Source organism: Papaver somniferum, chromosome 9 (genome assembly GCF_003573695.1).
Source record: "Papaver somniferum cultivar HN1 chromosome 9, ASM357369v1, whole genome shotgun sequence".
In the NCBI taxonomy this organism is placed as follows: Eukaryota; Viridiplantae; Streptophyta; class Magnoliopsida; order Ranunculales; family Papaveraceae; genus Papaver; species Papaver somniferum.
In genome coordinates this window covers 204,113,648-204,135,141 of record NC_039366.1, presented here as the reverse complement: position 1 = coordinate 204,135,141, position 21,494 = coordinate 204,113,648, and the positions used below count along the sequence as shown (strand labels likewise).

The following is a 21,494-nucleotide window of genomic DNA, read 5'->3' as shown; positions in this document are numbered from 1 at the left end:
TAATAGACGATGTTTTGTGCCTAGGGAAAAACTTGTTGAAAAAGGCAAATGTAAGTTATTCATATGTTTCAACTGACTCGGAAGTCAAACTATATAGACAATATTTGGCTTTATCTCTCAGGGAAAAAGGGAATAACCCAAGTTTCAAAGCATCATCATCTAAGCCTCTAAATTTTAGGTTACTACAAATTTCCTCAAAATACCTAACATGGAAATAGGGGTTTTCATTTTCTTTACCTAAAAAGACTGGGAGCATCTGTATGGTCCCAGGTTTCATTTCATAGGTTGCCTCCGTTTCAGCTAACTTGATACACGAAGGACGAGTGGTCCTAGTAGGATTTAGCAAATCCTTCAAAGTTACCATTTCTGGCGCTATCAGAGTATTAAGGATTCTCTCCTCAGTAAAATACGCATGTTCAAAACTGGACCTTATGAAAACAAGACTTTCTAAGTTAAGGTAATTGATATTCTTAGAACTACTAGGTTCCTCCCTAATAAATCGACCTAGAGAGTCTCTTTTACGTTCAGGCATACAAAAGAATATGGAAGAGAATTCTAAGCAATCACAAAGCAAGGCTGACTCAACCAAATCAAACCTATTGATTTCTAGAAAATAAAAAGCATGATGGCTCCACTTAGATTGTTTCTAGACCAACTTCTATCTTTCGAAAGGTAATTCGTTGCAATTTGAGCAATCCTCTCTGGAATCAATCTAAGTTAATGTAAGTGAAACAGAGACGAGGGAAGCTCAATGGAGATTTGATACCCAAGGCCTCACCGGCATTAGAAGGCGGCACGCTTCAACTTATGTTAACCATCATGAACTTCAAAGTATGCTTAAAGGGAAACCAATATTTTTCGAACAATTTTCCTATTAAGCTCTTTACCTTATTAGTCTCGTTCTATTCAAAATTTTAAGATTAGGTTCGCGTTTGGTATTGTTTTCCTAAGGCGGGCAAGAAGAGAACGGTGATGAAATCCGAACCCTTATCTTGTATGGCCAGGCCTTGCCCTTTACTAGGAAATTAAAGCAGCCGTTTTCAATTCCTCAACATATATGCACCTTAAGGAAGACAATAAACCCGCTAACAGGGGATTCGTGGGTGGTTCGTATTTTACCTCCCGTACCAGACGGGCGAAGAACCGCTGAAGTCGACTTGAGCCACCGACTCCGATGTCAGTGTACGAACCCAAGGTGCCGAGATGATGTTGTAATCGTCGTCCTTCCCTGCAAACAATTTTATTTTTTATTATTTTTTTTATTTAAAATAATATCCAAGAATGTCCAAAAAGTAAAGAAAGATTACAAAATATTAACAAATCCTAAACAGTTTTTTTCTAAACAAGAAAAACAAAAACCCTAAAATAAAATATAATAAAATTTCTTCTTTTCCTTTCTTTTCGTTTTAATATTTAGCTCAAGTCTTTACGAAATCACCAATATCCTTGGCTCACTTTCCTTTATGCTGTGAACCTGTAGACAAAAAATAAATACCCAAAAACGTAAAATAGAACAAAAATAAAAATAAAATGAAATAGAATAAAAACAAAAACTAAAAACAAAAGTAAATCTAAAACCCTAAAAACAAGTCGGCGTCGGTGGCGCCAAAAATTGATGTGATATTGAAATTGTTTGTAAAGTGATAAACAAGATGTCGTTCTCTCGAACTTGTGAAGGATTTTTTTAGATTTAAATTAAAATAGACAACTCAAATAAAATTGTATCAAAATTATAAATAGCACCGAGACTTGGGATTCCACCATTGACTAATCAAGTGATTCAATCTAATCAATATTCATGCAATTCTTTGCTTTTAAAGTGATTCTAATTTATTGCCTCTAGTAGATTTCCGAAGTAACAATTGTAAACATCAAACATGAAATATCAAAAGTTTAAAACTAAGTATGCTCCATCAAAACGAATCACAATCATTCAATAAAAATCAACTTTCCAATATTAGTTCTATGCAAATAATCATATAAGAAACTGCAAAAAAAATAATTAAAATAGAAATATACCACTTTTCATGGAACAGTGGCTCCGTCGCCTCGGCTAAGGGGTTTAGCTCCTCATATTAGAAATATGCTCAAAATTTGTTTTTATGGAAGGTATATGAGAAAAAGAATGAAAGCAGCTCAATCGTAACAGTTATAGGTGTTACAGATCGGGTGTTACAAGGGAATACGACTGTAGAAGAACAATAGATGTATTCTGTTGTTGATTTCGGCAGTTTTCTGCTACTGTTTCTGTCTGTTCAATGTTCTTCATGTTCTTCAGCTCCTTCTTCTTCAGCAGCAGCAGGTACGATTCTCTGCAACTCCTCGTGCAGCTCCATGTGGCTCCCCAATCGATCCCAAACTCTCGATCCCCTTTGTAGGACTTAAGAGAAATATTTATACACATAAATCCCTTGTAACTCGATTAAATCTCTCTATTTTCCTGTCCCTCAAGTCTCGGACTTCCCTTCCTCTATTTTACTCTCACGCGAATTCCTTCGGTTTCCATAACTTTCCCAAGATACTATCAAATCCTGTTGAGAAGGTATCTTCTCCAAATCTTCACGAACCTTCTGTATATATCCAATTACTCGGAGATATTTGTTTTCCTGTATAACTCCAAAGTGACGCAGCTTCTAATTTCTTTCCCAAGTCTGTTACGCGTCTTCTGATTCAAACTAAACTCTTCCAAATATAGACTCAAGTCAAACAAGAAAAGTCTCACTTGTTCTCCACGTATCATCCAGCAACATCACCGAGATATTTTGGGTACCCTGTTCACCAAGATAATGATGGAAATTTATATTCTTTTTGCGTTTTTAGTTCAACCAACATCCCTGTCTTGTCTCCACAGGCTAATTCCAGATCTTTCCCATCAAAACAGCCGACAAAATCTCACCCAGAATTCTCTTAGAAGAGTACGCAATTAACATTGGTTCTTCCCGCCAAAAACTAGTTTTAAAATCATGCAGATGGTGTCCCCCTATCCACTGATGGGGTGCCTTCAGCCATGGGGTGTAAATTGAACAGTTGGGTTGTAAATAGCAGTAGAGATCCCCTTATCCAAAATGAGAGTTTGAATAGCAGGTGTCCTCCGGGTGCCTTATCAACTTTTCGAGCCGATTTCTCCAAAAACGTTTATTGCCAAAAAATACCTACAAACACATAAGACACCATAATAAGTACAAAAATTACAAATATGGGTACTAACAATATAGAAAATCGAGATGGGTACTAACAAACAAGACAATAGCGGATGATCTAAAAAATAAGTTGGATTGAGAATACGGTGAATGTTATGAAGAGCTTTACAATGTTCTATGGGCATACAAAACTACCCGAAGGGAAGCGGACGGCTTATCACCATTCATGCTTACATACGACACTGAAGTCATCCTTCCAACCGAAGCAATGATACCCACCACAAGGACTCAGGCGTGGAGACGAAACATCTCGGCGGATTTAATTCTATCCAAGCTGGATGACTTGGAAGAAACTAGAGAAATGGCTCTACAAAAGAATGAAAAACTACCAGAGGCGATTACAACGTGAATATAACAAGCGTGTTCGTTCAATAAAATTCCAACCGGGACAATTAGTAATGAAGGAACTACCCAGTTATGAGCGTGACAAAAAGGGCGGAAAATTAGCGGCGAGATGGGGCGGACCATACACTATAGTGTCAAAAGTCGGAAAAGGAGCATATAAAATATTAAAACCAGAGGGAACACCAGAAGCGCGACCATGGAACATTCGGCACCTGAAGCTATATCACCCATGAGTAGCTATGTAGGTGGATATAATACTTTGTCATTCAATTCCTTTAAAATCCACGTGGGGTAAGGAATATGACATATGCGACCATGGAACACCCGGCACATGAAGCTATATCACCCAAGAGTAGGTGTGTAGGCGGATGTTATACTCTGTCATTCAATTCCTTTAAAAATCCACGTGGGGCAAGGAATATGACATCTACGACCATGGAACACCCGACACATGAAGCTATATCACCCATGAGTGGGTGTATAGGCAGGTATGATACTTTCTCATTCAATCCCTTTGAAAATCCACGTGGGGTAAGGAATATAACATCTGCAACAGGGGTCATTTTGTACTCGGTTCATTACATGGAATGGTATGAGGTTATATAAGAGCCCTGGACGGAGCCAGTGGCTATGCGACTAATGGTCATTCGTACTCAGGACGACGATAGTGTGTAAGTGCCGAGCTGACTTACACGCAACAACGGGCTATTCGAACACGGGGCGGCGACAGTGTGCAAGTGCCGAGGTAGTCTAAGGGTCCCAGTGGTTGGAAACCCGCGACCGATTGTCAAGGCCTTGATAATCGAGCATACAACATTCCTCCCATCGCAAGTGTTCGAACCTTCACTAGCCCGGGATAGTGAGTTGATAACTAACCCGGGGTAATCGGTCCATAGAACTTAGGAATGACCGAATCCCCTTCCACGGTGATGAGATACCTCAATCGGGACATGGCATTAGGGCCCGATGACCCTCCTTGTTGAGTGTGTTCGACAGAAATGGAATTTATACTAACCCATGCATTAATGACACAAAATGCATGGAATACTAAGGCTAACGAGTATGTACAACAAAACATGATTTAAAGCGATGAAGAGTAATTTCGGGAAGTAACAACAACAATCGAAAATTTTTTTAATGTCGGAAACGATAAAACGTAATGTCAAAATGGTGACGCAGCACCCCATAACAAAAGACGGTGTTCAAACGAAAGAAATTTTACAGCCCAACATGAGGGGCAAAATAGTGGCGCAACACTACAAAAGGAATGTCTTATTTGTTCGGAGGTACAGATCCAGAACCCGACATCTTGGCGGAAAATTCGGCTCGTTTCCTCTCCCGGAACTCCTTCACACCCTCTCTGATTTTCATTGCGATCTCGGCACGATGTAATTAGTTTAGTCGACTCGGTATTGGCATCAGCAACCTCCGCCTTTAGCTGGGTAACCTCCTGCTCCAAAGATTGGACCTTCCCTTGCTCGGCTGCAAACACAAAAAAACAGTCAATATGGAGACACATAACATACAAGGACGAGAAAAAATCATGGCAACGCTAAAGGTCACTTGAGAACACCTGAAAGTAAGGGTAAAGACACTTTAACGTTTTCCTCATATTTCAACAAGATGATCTCGAGCGCCGATAACTTCGAGGTTAACTCGTTATAATATTGCTCATTAAACTCATTAGTGGGGCAAACTTCTTATGGTCACTCCAAGTGGCCTTCTGTCGGTCATGTGCTAACCGAAAACCCAATAACTGGGCCTGTGTCCACTCTAACTCTCGGGATATTTCATCAAATCTCCAAAGATTCTCTCTCAAATCTTGAACAGATTTCTCAGCAACATCCAACGACTTTAATAGCCGTTTACGGTCAGTATGCAGATCTCTAAATCTGAAGTCTCAATTATCCACAATGAATTTCTAAGGACTCAGCTAATAGACCTCTATCGTCTGCAGCCTTTTGAGCTTGAGATAAATTATCTCGAAGATTATCCATCTTCTCGGACACATACTCGAACCTTTGATATCGTAGAAACTCTGACTGAAACCTCTCGATCTCGGCAGCATGACGGTCAATCTTCTCATCTTTATTATGAAGTTTCTGCTGAAGCGTCGCAACATCCTCTTTTTTGATATTTAACTTCCTATTCATTTGGCGATATTTGGAAAAAACATCTCTATCTAGGCTAGATATCTCGGCTAAGAAGACAATACTAAACTCGGGATATTGGCACCACACGATCAATCAATATCAACAAAAGTTTTAAACAAGTACCTTTAGCTTCAGCTAGTTGCCTCTCTAGTCCTCGGGTATGTTCCTGCTCCTGCCGCAATTAGGCGCGAAGATTCTCCATCTCTGCCAACTGCTGCCGACGAAGAGAAGCTTCTATCAACCTTCGATTCGCAACCTACGGTAGTACAATTCACATCATTAATAACAAACAACCTCTCATCATATCAGCTACACGATTAGGAAAGGGCGACTTACCATAACATCGAGGGAATCCCTCAAACCAGCAGTATAGACGGGTTCAATATTGACCATCTCGTCAACAAAGTAAGAACTAAAGTCTGGAGAAATAAGCGCACCCAAGGAATTACGGACAGGGCCCAAGAAAATAAAGCACCTGTTACTACCCGAACTCAGGGAAGGAACATCTTTGGGTAGGATCTCTAGCACCTCGTCTCGGGTGCCAACATTTTTTTTACAGAGAGCGACCCTTCTGCTTTCTTCGGCCCCTCTTCATGATCTAAGACATCGGCCTCACCAACTGAGGCATAGATTCTTTCATCACCATCTTCATCATCAGACATCACCAAAACAACATTGGAGAGGAAGAACAAATCCTTTACCAGCAGGCGGCACCGACGATTGCGGAGGCACGATCGCCTCAGGGGAAGAATCTTTCATGTTACCATCAGCCTTACCACCTACAAGGGTAGATGCGCATCATAATATTTCTTAGGTGACTTCTTCAAGAACTGAGATAAGGGTAGACGATCATCGGGATCCTCGTCATCCTTCACTGACATACCTTAAACATCTCCTTTACCTTCAACATCTCATTTGCCAGATCTAGGCTTCTGCACAAGACTCATCGCCAGACCCATTGAAGGAAAAAAATAAGGGCAAGTACATCTACTAAGGAAAGAGCAGTATATTTGTTACCTTCACTTGTTCCTCCTCAATCCTTTGCTAGAATCTATCTTCCGAGTAGTAAGAACTTTGCTCCGACCACTCTGGGACTTAGGCTACAAAAGAGTAAAACAATTAAAAAAATTCTAGCAGCCCGATTATACAAGGGAAATGAACCCGAGCCGAGCAACCGCAAGAAGGCCTTACCTGATCGGCATTAACCACCCAAAACTGATATGGTTCAGCAGGAAATCTTGGAGGTGGAAGATCGCCACTCAAAATGGGACCACGAACGACAAGATGAACCTGATCCCAAACAACATCACTAGTGTGGCGAGCATGCTTATTAGTATTCGTTTCACCCTCAAGATCATCGTCCAACATCAACTTCTTATAACCACCAATAGGAACTTTGTTCCGATGACGGATAGCAACAAAACCAATAAGATCACCGTTGGTAGCAGTCCCACTCTGATAATTGCCGACAAAGCTGTCAGAAGTATACTCACTCGCGTGCGAAGGGTCATAGGTCAATCAAGGAGTCAGAGAACACTCACCTATTCCTCGCCTCTCTCACTCAGCCATGAGGCGATAAGTATTGCCATTCCATTGAGCCAAAGCATGAGAGGGACGAATCTGAGATAAGACCTCATAGATGAATGGATGACTTGGGTCATACAACAGAATATACAACCCGAGCTCGAGCTGACCCTTGGTGATGCTGGTCGCCTCGGCCGAATGAGAGAATTTCTCGACATCTTTCTTCTTCAGAGTGCCCTTCTGGCAGGACATGAGACTGGCGTCATAACTATGGAGGTTGAAGTCATCTTTCAGTTAGTTGATGAACTGTTCATCAGTCAAATCTTTGGCAGTTTTCTTGTCATTCCTACATAAAAATGGATGAGAGTCATCAGAAAAGATAGAGTTAAGAGCACGATAATCATGATGAGAAGGACTATCAACAATAAACAAGAAATCAAGAGGAACACCATCTTCTTCGGAAAAAGTATATTTCACACACTTTTTTCAGTCATGGAAGGAGTTGAAGAAGCGGTGGAAGAACTAGAGAAGAAACAGGAAGCAGAAAATAAGAGATCGGAAAAAGACGATGAAGAAAGAAAACTGCGACAACAGCAGAGTGACAGAAGAACGGTAACAAGACCTAAACAAAGCTAGGGTATTAAAGGGGGGAAGCTTGGCGACAAAGTTAACTGAAGAAGAAACAATCAAGGAAAAATGGTGGAGACAAGGAAAGAGACAATGTTTGCTCTTGAAAAAAGGATGAAAAAGGAATCAAGGGTTTATCTGTTGTATTTATAATATGAGCAAGAATGACCGGAAGAGAAGGTAGCAGGTCATAAAGGTGATGTGAGTGGGGAAATGCGGCATGGCTAGAGTTGCGGGAGTCGAAACAGTTTCTTCCCCTCGTGTTGGGTACACGAGTGAAAGAAGGGGCATAAATGTAGGAGTAAATAATCCAAAGGTCTAGGTGGAGCGATCCTAAGCAATGTCACACCAAGGATAAGGAAGGAGTGAAGCACTAAATCATATCCTTAAAGTTTGGCACGAAGAAAGAGATACCTAAAAGAACCCGTGAAGTAAGCACGTGTAAAGCATAAACTCGGATGTGATGGAAAGGCGTGTGTCGGACGCTATAGTAATAAATGCTCTGACAAGGTATTGGAGAAAATAAGAAGAATCAGTTTAGCACGACGGGCGACATCGGATCATGCAACATCAAGTGGCCTACATCGGGAAGAAGAGTATCAAGAGTCATACTCACCAAGGTCGGATCAACATCTCGGACGAAACATCACTCATTACCCGAGAAGAACATCAAGAAAGATACACCGTGACTCAAACTGTAATTTGGATGTATCTACATGTTAGCCTATAAATAGAATGCCTTGTAGAAAGCTAAGGAGGTAAGATAGAAAGGGAGGAGAGAGATAATAGGCACGAAATATCGTTGTAACCTTGTGAGAGAGAGATTGTAGAAAAGAATCATCACTTGTAACCTTCAGTTGAGTAATAAGATCATCCCTTCACCCCCATGGACATAGGTAATCACGCCGAACCATGTATATCTTGTGTTCATGTTCATCTCTTGCTTGTTCACTTACAATATATGCGTTTGAGATTCATTGGATGTAGTAGTAGGATTTTCCACATCTACAACATCTATTCCTACAAAACTTTAACTTAAAAGAACCTTCATGCTATGGGTTTGCAAATAAAAGATGAAAGTTTACCTCTTGAAGCTTTCTTTAAAGGAAAAAGCAGTATACAACAGCTTCCTTCTGAGTGACACTTGTTTTGGTTTGAATAAGCTGTTTAATCCCTATCAAGCATTTTATCAAATAGTTAGAAGTAAGTCTTACTGAATCTATTCCAAAATTGATTACAATGGACCATCAACCAAATGTCTTACAACATTGAGAATATAATAGAAAAGAAACACATCCAAATTAAACCTTTTTCTTATTGATTTGGGAAGAATCACACACAATTAGGTAAAAATGGAAAACTATCATTCACTAATTCTCTTATTGATTTGGGAAGAATCACACACAATTAGGTAAAAATGGAAAACTATCATTCACTAATTCAACAAAAGAATCCAGTAACAAAATATTGCAAAAATTAAGGAAAACGAAAAACTTATATTGTGTGATCTTGTAACATAAACTCATTATAATGAGATTAACTTACAGAGAGTTTCAAACTCGTAATTGGCTTGTTCGGAGAACTGAAAAAATTTCAGATTAAAATATGAAAAAAATCCGTTTAAAATAAATTTGAATTTTTATTATTGATGACATGGAATAGTTAAATCCTCCGGGAGATCTATGAAACTAGAGGATGGATTAGCAGATTTAAGCCTAACAGTCGTCGACGTAATCTTCGCATCTTCCCTTTGGGGAAAAGTAGCACAAGCCGTCAAAAAAAAAGGACCCTGACATCCTCCCTTTGTAGGGGTGTGCAACGGACGGACGGTTGCGGATTAGGGTCACCCGCAACCAAACCGTCAAAACTGCGGATTTGAAAAATCAAACCGTGACCGGCCCAATCACCCGCGGATTTTACATCCGCGGATTCGCGGATTGTGCGGTCCGGTTGCGGATTGACCGCGGATTAGGGATAAAAAAAAAAAAAAAGATCTGGACCTGTCTTTGGCATGAGGCCCAACTCTCTCTGACTCGCAAGTAAATTGTTGGAAAGGTCCTGAATAAGCAAACAATTAGCTGGGCTTACTTGACATCAAAAAACAGGTCTTGGATAAGCTATTGCAATTAGTTGGGCTTAGTGACCATCACATTCAACTAGCTGGGCTTAGTGGCTTATAGCTAATGGAGCAGAGTCAGATGCGGTGCGGTTGAATCCGCGGTTTTCAATATTCAACCGCACCCAAACCGCTAAAATGTGCGGATTTGAGAATCCCATCCGTATCCGGTCCATACGTCTTGCGGTTTGGGTGAAATCTGCAATTTTGCGGACGGATACGGGTGAAATGCGCGGTTCCGGTTTTTATGCTCACCCCTGTCCTTTGTAGATGTTCTTAGCCTAAGCCTAAGATAAAGAGGTAGAACGGTCCCATGAGAGAGCAAAAGAAAAGCACGTGCCGGCGTACTAGTATATACAACCAGAAGAGACGCAGTATCTCTATCTGGTTTTGATCACAGCTGCTATCGAGGCGAGAGATCTAGAAAGGAAACCGACAGCAATCAATCACAAAAAGAAGAAAGTTTTCTCCATTTAAGGTGATGGTGATTCCTGACTTATGAATTTTGGGGTTACTTGTTTTTTAGGGTTTTGGTAAGCAATAATTGGAAATCACTTATTAGGGTTTTATCAGAATTTTTTTTTGTGTTCATCAGGTAGGATTTTAAATCAAATGCCGATTGGTGATAATTGGGCTTTCAAAATATATAGAGGACGGAGGAAGTACGACGATGAGCAACCTCTAAACAAGAACACTCCCAACCTTGATTTTCCACGTCCAATTGATGATCCCGCACCTTACATTGTCGTCGTGCAGGGACCTCGCAAGGTAAGAAGATCCCCTATTTACTTTTGAATTTCTGTAGCAATCCCAATTGAGGTTTATAACAGTTTGTTTCATACAGATATATTATGTAGGTTGGGAAGTCCTTGTTGATTGAATCTATAGTAAATAGTATGCAACGCCCCTTCCCTTATCCACAAGGCACCTTCCCAACAGTCCTAGTCCCGAACGAATCAGGTTCAGTTTTATTTTTATTTATATTCTTCAGTATTCACCTCAAATTCCTTTGTTAATGTAATATTATGCTGATGTAACATATCCACGGGTAACTTTGGTTTTGCTAAAAAGTTTTCATCTACATAAAGGTACACGGCTACAGTTTGTGGAGTGTCCGGATGATATTAATGGCATGATTGACGCCGCAAAGTATGCTGATGTAGCGATATTAATGGTTGACGCAAGTTATGGGTTTGAACAGGTGAGTAACTTATAAGAATGATCTTTTATGAGTAAAATGGTTTTGAGAATGGCATGTCTGGGTTCTCAAGAAAATGCATGCTTTTGTTGATTTCAGGAAACATTTGAGTTCCGTAACCTTTTACAAGTTCACGGCTTTCCAAAGGTTATTGGGGTTCTTACACATCTTGACGAGGTCGGTCTAGATGAAATGTCAAAAGTCAAACAGCGTCTCGAGGATCATTTCTGTACTGAAATATATGAAGGAGCAAAACTTCTGACCTTATGCGGTCTCGAAAATGGCTTGTAAGTTTTTATTAGATGAATTTAGCGAAGTAGCATCTAATGGAGGAGGATTATGTTTGCTTGAATTTTTTTTTTCAGTTAAGGTTTTAAGTAACAATGCTTTCTAGTCTAGTGGTTTCTTAGTTCAAGGGTTTCTTGCTAAGGAAGGTATTTTGTTATATAAATATTTTGCAGTAGGAGCTGATCTAATGATCAAAGATGAAAGATCACACTTCACATTAGTAATATAATATTAATGTTTCCCTTTCATCTGAATTAAAGGAAAGTCTATCATGGTTTCTTATCCAGTGTATGATTTACAGGTACAAAATGCCTGAAATTGGAGATGTGAGAGAAATGCTTTCAGATCCTCAATTCCTTCCTCTGTCATGGCGGGCCAAACATCCTTATGTGCTGGTAGATCATTTTGAAGATGTTACTCCAGAAAGAGCGCATGGGGATAAACAATTCAATAGAAACTTAAGTCTGTACGGTTATCTCAGAGGTTGTAATATCAAGGAAGGAGCTAAGGTATTTCTCTTAACTGTGTTATTGTGGTTCTCAATTCATTGATGCACTTGCCGCCAAACTTGCTTTATAGTTTTTGTTGTCCCCTTGTCAAATACTCTTTCATATCATAGTATATTAATATTTGATTCGAGTTGGTTGTATTTTGTTTTTTAATTAGAGCTTCAGATAATTATCTGCTCGCCCTTTCTTGGTTTTCTGTTTTTAATGCAATTCCCTGTTTATGCTGGTTCTGTAACTGTCATCTGCACATGAGTCTGATAGGCTCATCTTTTTGAACATGCACACCTATTATACACTTCTTTTACCACATGGTTACTTGTATTTTGTTTCCAATAAACTAATTAGGTGTGTTGTGCCAGGTGCATATTGCTGGTGTTGGGGATTTCTCTTTAGCTGGCGTTACAACGTATTATGATCCTTGCCCTGTTCATTCTTTTGGGAACTTCGTTCTTCTTGATAAACAAAGCACAGGGACTTATGTGAGGTTGGATTTTCTTGATGTTCCTCCGGAAATAGTTGAAAAGTTTGATCCCCATCATCCTATTCTCGTGGGAGGTATCATTCCAGAAGAGGAAAATTCTGGATATATGCAGGTAATTATGCATTTTCTAAGTTTTATTTACTACTGCAAAGTGTGTTATATGGAACCATGTTACTGGTTTAGCACGCGGTTGGGTTCTTACAAAAGAAAATGGAAGGAGCTGCCATTCAAAATTTGAATATAAGCTCATAGCAAGGCATTTATACCTGTGTGCTGCTTGTATGATCATGTTTTTGTGTTGTTTTTCAGGTGAAACTTAAGCGGCATAGTTGGCGTATGGATTTGTTGATGACTGGTGCTCCAATCACTGTTTCGGCTGGTTGGAGGCGTTATGAGACAACTGCTATTTATGCCATGGAAAACGAATATGGGCAGCATCAACTTCTCAATTACACTCCAGAACATAAGGAGTGTCTTGCAGTGTTTTGGGGCCCTCTAGCACCTCCCAAGACCAGAATTGCTGCTGTAATGACTAATCTTAATTGTTTGAAAGATAAGGTCTGAGTTTCAATTTCCATTGTTCTATCCTATACATTTTTGTAATTCAAGGATGCAATCTGAAGCTACTGCTTAACCAATTGTTGATTTTTTCGTATCTAGAACTTTGTTTATTAATGATATGTGCGTTTGAATCAGGAAGAGTTTCGGATTATGGCCAAGGGTGTCGTTCTTGATTTTAATCTTGACGCAAAGATATTGCTGAACGTAGAAAAGATAGTAACTCTTGTTGACACCTGCTGGAAGACTGCTCGTATCAAGTTTGCACCAAACTTTCAAATTGATGGGTTAAAGTTTATAGGTGCACCAATTCAGACTAAGAGCGGAGTTCGGGGGAAGATTGACAAGGTTTGTGTGCCTAGAAACAAAATCCTCTCTTCTGTATTTGCCGTTGGGTTTTGTTATGAGTTCTCTATTTGATTTCTAGATTAAAGAACAACAGGTTGTGACCCTTTTTCTTTTGTGTTCTTTTTTAATCTTTCTATGTCTCGCACTACTGAATTTTGCACTGCTGTCCAGTGTGTTATTTGGCATCATCTATTTTTGCAAGTGAATTCGAACTGTAAGGTTTCCTGATTTCTGTTGTGTGTTATGTGCAGGTTGTGGGAGATCGGTTATTTGAATGCACATTTAAGGTCAATGTTCACATGGGCGACACTTTGGTTTTTCCTGTTCCGGCCACACTCGCACTTCCTGCACTCTTCAAACAGTTTAATTTGCTCTCCAAACCCTTAGAGTTCGTCGAAGCAACCATCGCCGGCATTGCCGCCGCCATCGCCGCAGTCGACGACGCCACTGTCGCTGCCGTCGCCGCCACCATCCCCGCTGCTGCTGCCGGCAGGCCCGGCACGACCAACCTCGCCACTATCGTCGAGTACGAGCTTGCTGTTTCATACAAAAAGGTTTTCTCCATATCATAACCCAGTTTCAGTGCATACATTTTACAAGTCCACACTTATTTACCTATATTTGGATCAAAACCCAGGTTGCTCGGAGGAAGCAGAAGTTCTATCAGCGACATGGTGTGGTTATTCGTGAGGGGAAACCTTCATTGGTTACTTTACCAAACCCGCTAGAGTCAACTTATTCATCAGTGGTTGAGTCTGCTTATTCATCAGAGGTATGAACTCTTGGGCTGATTCAGATCTTTCCTGTGTGCTCGCGTTGCGAGAACTCGTTTTTCTGGTTTAATGCCTTTTCTGCTGCTTTGGTGTTATAATGTAGGACAGCCAGCTATATTAGTCCTGGCTCTACTAGTCTCTAACTCTCTATATCCTATCATGTTTCTTATTGGGATTTCCTTTTCTTAAGTTCTAATCTGTTTCCTTGTAAATTTTGGAATTATTGAAGCCTGTGTAAGAAGGTGTATCATTGAAGAGAGAGACATTCTATCAAAATAATTTAGTTATTGTTCTCTAGTTCTGACATTGCTTTATTACTAACATATTTATTGAAATAAATTATGCAAGTAACTAAGGGTAAGAATGTAAACTATTATGGTCTTGTTAATATTTTTGACAAAATCAAACCGTACTGTCTTTTTGAAACAGACGGAGTATTTTTTGGGTTATGTTACGTTTTGATAGCTCTGTAAAATTGCATCTGATATGGTTGATATTATGTCCATTGTACAGGAGTGGAAGCCACTCAAGAGGAGCAAATTTAGTGTTTGTCACGGCCGGGAGATATCAGGAGCAGAACCAACGGTGATCAAGGACGGTGAAGAAGTCACGGGACTCGATATATTTTTGCGAAGGTACGGTGGTAAGGTAGTACCGGTAAGACAGTGGTGAGCTGGTAAGAGGAGACTTTTGTGAATGCAGTTGTTTATGACAAGCTATCTAGTAATATAATTTAACTAGTATTGGTTTCATTCGTTTGCTTATATCTGGGAGTTTGTTACTTCCGCAGAATCTTAAAATTATCCTTTCGATCTTTCAGTGTAACTGTTTGTATTGTTATAGTAAGAGTTGAACTTCATCATGGAAGGATCCTATATCTGAAAAGACTATTTTCGCACCAGTGTGGTTTTCCGTTTATGAATTATTGTACTAACAGGGGTGTATTGCATCGAAATATAATGGGGTAGAACTTATGAAGTGGAGGAGAACTTAAATGAGTGCCGAGTAAAATTAAAGAAAACATTCTCTTGAGAATGGAACTGTCGGGTTCTCTCTTGCCTCTCTTGAGATGATCTCCTTTCCCATTCCACGGTATTCACCGTCTCTTTTCTATCTCTTTCAGTTTCAGAATTCTGTTTAGACTTCCGTCTAGAAGAAACATACTTTGAGAAAGTTCAAATACACCCCTTCTCCTCTTCTTTGTCAATCTGAAATGACAATAACAAGAAGAAGTGAGAAAGCCAGAAGTATATGCAACAGCAGAAGGTAAAACTCCTAGATCCAATATATATAAAAAGACAGAAAGAAGAGAGAATACATATACGATCTTAAAACAACCTTTACTAATGCATTGGGATGGCTAGGAACCTGCCATAGATACCCCAGAAGTTCGGCAATATTATGACGTATGTTGAACTTGTCACAAAACTGCACAAGAATGTACAACAATCAGAACAACATTTAAAATCAAGACACCAGATGGGAAACATAATAATTAAGATACCGTGTCAAAAAAGTGGATAACAAAATATATCTGGGAAATAAGGACAAGAAGTTAATGAAGATGAATCTCTGTTTTTTATTTCGAAGTTAAAAGAGACTGCTCTAAATGTGTTGTACTGAGAATCTTCCAAAACTCTCAAAATGAGATACTTGTAAGTAAGGGTGTAAACGGATGCATACGGATGCGGATAGGACACTATCAGCATCCGAATCCGAAAATACCATATACTATTCGACTTCGATTTGAAATCCGAACGGATATAGTAAATTTCACTCAGAATTCGTATCCGAATTTCTATCCGGATATCGGATAATTATCCGATCCGAAATCATAAGAAAAAATAATAGTAAATATTTTTATTTTTGCTCAAAATTAATGTTTACATAATAAAAATTAATTAGAATTAAAAGTATTATTTATGATCTTTAATAAAATTTAACAAAATATCAAAATATAAAGAAAAATAAAAAAAATAGATGCGATCTACACTTTCATAGTTTTAAAAAATATATTTATTCATACATAAATTTCGGATACGGATATTTCGGATGCAAATACCTCCATATCCGAATTCGTATCCGATGAGTTACATTTTCGGATAAAAAAATCCGGATATCCGAATCCGAAAACTATTTTCGAATAATATTTGATATTTCGAATGCGAATTCGAACGAATACCGGAGTTTTCGGACATCCATTGACACCCTTACTTGTAAGTCACAACACTTACCTGAGTATGTACGTGAAGCTTCAAAAGATTCCCGACAAGAAACTCAAGGAAAAATTGATGAGCTTCAAAAGAGAAGCTGTTGAAGATGAACCACTGCACACCAAACCAACATGCAATGAAATTAAATGATGCACACAAGATTTTGTGTTACTGTAGCCAAGCAGAACTGTTCAAGTGATACATCATACCACAACAGAACTTTTCTTATTTCTGTAAGGGCAAACAGATCATAGTCAGAAGCCTTCCAAATGTTATGTATATCAAATTCGTCACACAAGAGGCTAACAATCTCAGCAGCGAAGAAATGTAATTTTATTATCTTGTAATCCAAGCATAAGAGTTGAAGCGAAAATGTTTAGGTAATTGTATATTAGCAGGTTAAAGATACAAGAAAGCAAGACGATAAGAATCAGAAGTCTCCTTTGGTCGATATCTTCTAATCCAATATTTTAAATTATTTTCCAACCAGTGTTCCTAGTGTACGCGGTGGCCATTAAATTCTACCTAGTTACAGTAGAACATATGCAGGCTCTGTGCAATAAGTGAAACAAGACTCGGAGGCCGAAGCATGTCATAAGAATCAAGTAAACAGCTAAAATCACAAAATCAATGAAAATGAGAAAAACAAGACTTACTAATGAGACGACAAGTCATCATGGCAATCAGTTAATTACTGACGGAAATTTAGCCAGCTTCGAACTGTATATCGGTGCAGACGCAACAGGTTTCATAAGAGGATTCATCCATTATGTCATCAGCATCACAAACACTGTCCTTAAGCTTTTTCAGCTAAAATTTGATCTCCTTACATCACTTGCTTCTTCTCAGCATCGCGATTTTTGGAAGAATCATCTGTAAGGAATTTTGAGGCTATTACATGTCCACTGAATTATGAATCTCTGCACAAAATAAGTCACAAAAAAGTGGGCTAGCGGGCAATTAAAGCAAACAAATTAGTTAGAAATTCAATTGCATCCAGAATACTACACAACTCGGATGCAACATTGTTTGATAGCTGAAGTTCTTAATCATCCATTACTAGAACACCATATCCTAAACGTTTGGATATACACAACTACTAACTTGTTTAGCAACCCTTATGGTAACAATCCTACTAAAATCAAGTACTAACTCCAAAACCTCCTCAAGAAACCAAAAACCTAGTTGAGAAGTACAAATTTCTTAAATGCGAACAAAGATTAACAACTTAAATAACTCATTGCATCTACAGATGTCATTTTCACTTTACAGAAAACAAAATTTTCTCTACCATTTTTAAAATGCTAAAAAAAACACAGAAAATTGAACCCTAAACAATGAAGTAAGATGAATCTGAACCTAAAAATCTGATCAAAAACCAAGAATCAGAATCAGAAAATCATTCAGATGATTAATAACCCCTCTCTTTTTCAACATTCAATTCATCAAAAATTTGATGAACAACTCAGGACTGTGCCGAATCAAAAAGAGAAGGAGGGTTGATTAAAATTAGTCACCATTAAAAATTGAATTTGAAACTGATTTCACTATGTTTTTCTTATACTTACCCTGCACTATCACGAAGGTGGCAGAACTTATGAAATCCCCATTTCAGAGTGACAGAGAGAGGAGGAGAACTGAAATGAGTGCCGAGTAAAATTAAAGAAAACATGAACAACTAAAGAAAGATACTTTATAAAAAAAAAAAAAAAAATTTAATTTGATGGTTTGGAACAATGTTTCGGGAGTCGGGACTGTGTATTTTTCTTTTTAATGGTTTGGAACATTGTTTTCTCAGTAGGGGTGTCAACGGGTCCGGGTCCTCCCGGTATCACTAGATCCGGACCCGGACCCTACTTATAAAGGTCGGGTCCGGTTCCTGAATTTGTGGATCCAGAACCGAACCCGTTTAAATATCCGGGTACCCGTCGGTTCCGAGTACCCATTGGGTTATAAAAAAAACTATTTAAAAAATCTCAAAAACTTAATATATTTCTCTTTTTAGCTTGGATTTAAGTAATTTTTTTAAAAAATTATTATTATTTCTTATGAATGTACTAAATAAAGATTAAATGTAAAAGAAAAAATTTAAATGAGTAAAATATCAAAGCTAAAACTAAAAAAATAATTATAATTTTGCTAAAAACATAAATAAAAGTATGAATAAACGGGTACCCGTTACCCGCGGGTACCCAACGGGTATTATCCGTTTGGACCCGTTTAGATTCGGGTCCAATCGGGTAATTACCCGTCGGGTCCTAAGTAGCTAATGGGTCCAACTTTAGGACCCGGAACCGGACCCAAATATACCGGATCCGGATCCGGTTCCGGTTCCGGGTAATGGGTACCCATTGACAGCCCTAGTTTTCTGGCTACATTTTTGGGAGTTATTTCTGATAGTAATGTTTGGCTACTTGTTGCAGACCATGAGTCAGATTCCAAAGATACATGCATAACACCTTAATGAAAATCCAGTAGGAGCATCTTGTAGAATTCACGATAAAGAATTAAAGATAAGGAAACTGCACATTAAGGGCAATTTCCACAGTTGAGCCTCGTGATGAACAAATTATGTTTTTCACAGTGGAAAATTAGAGCAAGATGAACAAATTTGGTCCACGGTTCCCTATCCTATATCACCCGCAGTGGTGTGAGAAAAAACTATGAGCATTTTCCATGAAGTAGCAGATCAAGGAAGATATTTATGGTTTACACATTGGTAACTGGACTTTTTTTTTTTGAAACGAAAGATGATATGTTGAAGAAATTTTGTTCAGTACATGAGTTTTATTCTCATAAAGTTGTACTCTAATCTCTTTAGGAGAAGAGCTAGACCAAGATACAGATAAAGCATTTTCTCTAGCTATTTTAGAGAAAATTATCCTCTTTAGGAATGTAATAACATTTCCAAGAGTTAAAACTACTGAAAAACTTTTGAATATCTTTAATCATGTTGAGTAACTGCCAATCTATTGAAGCATTTTTGTTGACTGCTTCCACCACTGTATTTTTGTCAGGTTCAAAATGCACTTTCTCAAACTTTAGCCTTTGAGCCCAGTTCACAGCTTCCCACAATCCCATGCATTCTGCTTGTTATACACTTCTAATTCCCCTCAGGTGGATGCACCTTGCTGCTTGCTGAGCACCTGCAAAATTTTGAATTATTAGACCAGTGCCACCAGTCTTATTAGAGTTAATGTAAGAACCGTCAACATTAATGGTAACAACATCCAAAGGTGGAGGTGTCCAGTGTACATTTCTTCGACAGTCCATATTTAGCAATAATATGAGTCGTGTTTTTTTGGGCTAAATGTTCATTGATGAAGCTACGAGATTTTTCAATGGTTCTTTCAAGACATGGATTAACATTATGAAATGATTTATCACATCTGTCAGTCCAGATGCACCATGCGATGATAACCTTTTTGCAGATTTCATCTTCCGTAATCTTTCTTGCATGAAGATCATCAAACCAACTTCTTATCCAATCAAATAAGGAGATAGAACCATTTGAATACCAACCAGAGATAGAAAACCAAACTATCCTTGTTAAGTTGCACTCCATTAGTACATGCGCTGAAGTTTTTTGCACTTGTTCACATAAAGGATAAACAGTTTCGATTCCAGGTATCTTTATACTCAGAATGTCCCTTGTTGGGAGAAGGATTGAAACAACTTACCATAAGAATTTTCGTATCCTGGGAAGTAAAGGAAGTTTTCATGGTGTTTTGTAAATTTTGATCAGCCTTGTCCCCACAGATTCTGAATCATTCTGTTCTTCATACATCTTTCTATAGGAAGATTTTACTAAGAAATTACCATTTCTTTCAAGTAACCAGAGTATCTTGTCTTCTTGATTATTGTGAATCTGAATACCAGAAATAATGTTGACTGTGCTGAGATCAAATAACTCTTGAAGAATATTAATATCTCATGAACTGTTATCTTGTTTAAAAAGCTGGTGTGCATATTTGTATTGATGATGTGAAGAACATCCTTGTTTTGGTACAGGGGGATTTGAGAATGCTTGTATCCATCTGTGTTTCAAAATTAAAATATTTTTCCCATTACCCATATACACCAACAACTGTGTTTTTGAAAAAACCCTAGCTCAAAAATTAAGCTTCTCCATGACCAGGTGCAATTAGACTTCTTCTTTAAGTTAAAGAGGTCTCCATCTTGAAAATATTTTTCCTGAAGGGATTTGGCCATCATAGAATCAGTATCAGAACAAAGTTTCCATGCTGATTTCACGAGTAAAGCTCTGTTAAATATGTGCATAGATCGGAATCCTAAGCCTCCTTCTTCTTTCGGTTTTTGAGTTCTTCTCCATTGTAAGTCTTTTTATTTCTCAAGAACTCTTGTTGTTTAGAGCTCATCTTTTTGATGGTAACATCATGTAGTTTGAAACTTGTTATGTGGTGAATTGGTATGGCATTCGAAACATTCTTGATCATCACGGATCTAGCTGCTTCAGACATGTTGTTGCCATTCCAATTGGAGAATTTGTGGTCCATTTTTGCGCAGAGAATGAAAAAAGGGATACGCTTTTTCCTTCCCACAAATAAAGGTAATCCGAGGTACTTCTCGTCTGAAATATTAAGATATCTGACTTGTAAAGTACCACTACTTATTTGACAAACCCCAGGATCAAGATTACAACTAAAGTATACAACTGACTTATTGAAGTTAATCAACTGTCCTGAACATAGAAAAAACTGATGAATCACATGTAGTAGTTTTTGAACCTGAGAGTCATTAGCTTTACAAAATAAAAGACAATCATCGGCAAAAAGCAGACGGTTAATCTCTGGTATTGAGCGAGAAATTTTCATACCTATCAACTGACCTGTTTTCTCGCGGTAAGCTAAAAATCTTGAGAAAGACTCCATTACTAGGATGAAAAGGTAGGGTGATAAAGGATCACCTTGTCGTATACCAAGAGTAGGCTTGGAGGATGGAGTAGGAGTACCATTCAACATGACGTCAATATGACTTGTAGATATATACTTTGAAATAAGCTAACGACTTTTTTTCGAGAACCCAAACTGTTTAAGAATATCCAGCAAGAAACTCCACTCTAATCTATCAAACTCTTTGGACATGTCCATTTTGAGTGCAAGATGCCCACTCAAACCTTTGTTTTTCTTCATAGCTTGAA

General features: G+C 38.4%; 1 protein-coding gene and 1 long non-coding RNA gene across 7 annotated transcripts; one reads left to right on the top strand and one right to left on the bottom strand.

Annotated features, from left to right (window-relative positions):
- Nucleotides 1-10,306: 10,306 nt before the first annotated feature.
- On the top strand, nt 10,307-15,021 carry LOC113312314 (ribosome biogenesis protein BMS1 homolog). Of its 3 annotated transcripts, none has more exons than XM_026561079.1 (12): nt 10,307-10,443; nt 10,561-10,733; nt 10,823-10,925; nt 11,054-11,166; nt 11,263-11,450; nt 11,753-11,960; nt 12,320-12,553; nt 12,751-12,999; nt 13,138-13,347; nt 13,599-13,901; nt 13,985-14,119; nt 14,634-15,021. In XM_026561079.1, the coding sequence occupies exons 2-12, from the start codon at nt 10,578-10,580 to the stop codon at nt 14,790-14,792; spliced, it is 2,058 nt and encodes a 685-aa protein (XP_026416864.1). In that variant the 5' UTR covers nt 10,307-10,443; nt 10,561-10,577; the 3' UTR covers nt 14,793-15,021. The 3 variants fall into 3 exon arrangements, with proteins under 3 accessions (XP_026416864.1, XP_026416865.1, XP_026416866.1); XM_026561080.1 differs by having other exon boundaries at nt 10,339-10,443; nt 10,539-10,733; XM_026561081.1 differs by lacking the exon at nt 10,307-10,443 and having other exon boundaries at nt 10,810-10,925.
- Nucleotides 15,022-15,128: 107 nt separating this feature from the next.
- On the bottom strand, nt 15,129-18,032 carry LOC113312315. 4 transcript variants are annotated; one of them, XR_003341652.1, is made up of 4 exons: nt 16,990-17,661; nt 16,355-16,447; nt 15,459-15,548; nt 15,129-15,328 (listed from the first exon to the last, which is right to left on the bottom strand). It is a non-coding gene; the product is annotated as an uncharacterized LOC113312315 (long non-coding RNA). The 4 variants fall into 4 exon arrangements; XR_003341651.1 differs by lacking the exon at nt 15,129-15,328 and adding an exon at nt 17,902-18,032 and having other exon boundaries at nt 15,354-15,548; nt 16,990-17,253; XR_003341653.1 differs by lacking the exon at nt 15,129-15,328 and adding an exon at nt 17,902-18,019 and having other exon boundaries at nt 15,354-15,548; nt 16,990-17,206.
- Between the last annotated feature and the right edge of the window lie 3,462 nt (nt 18,033-21,494).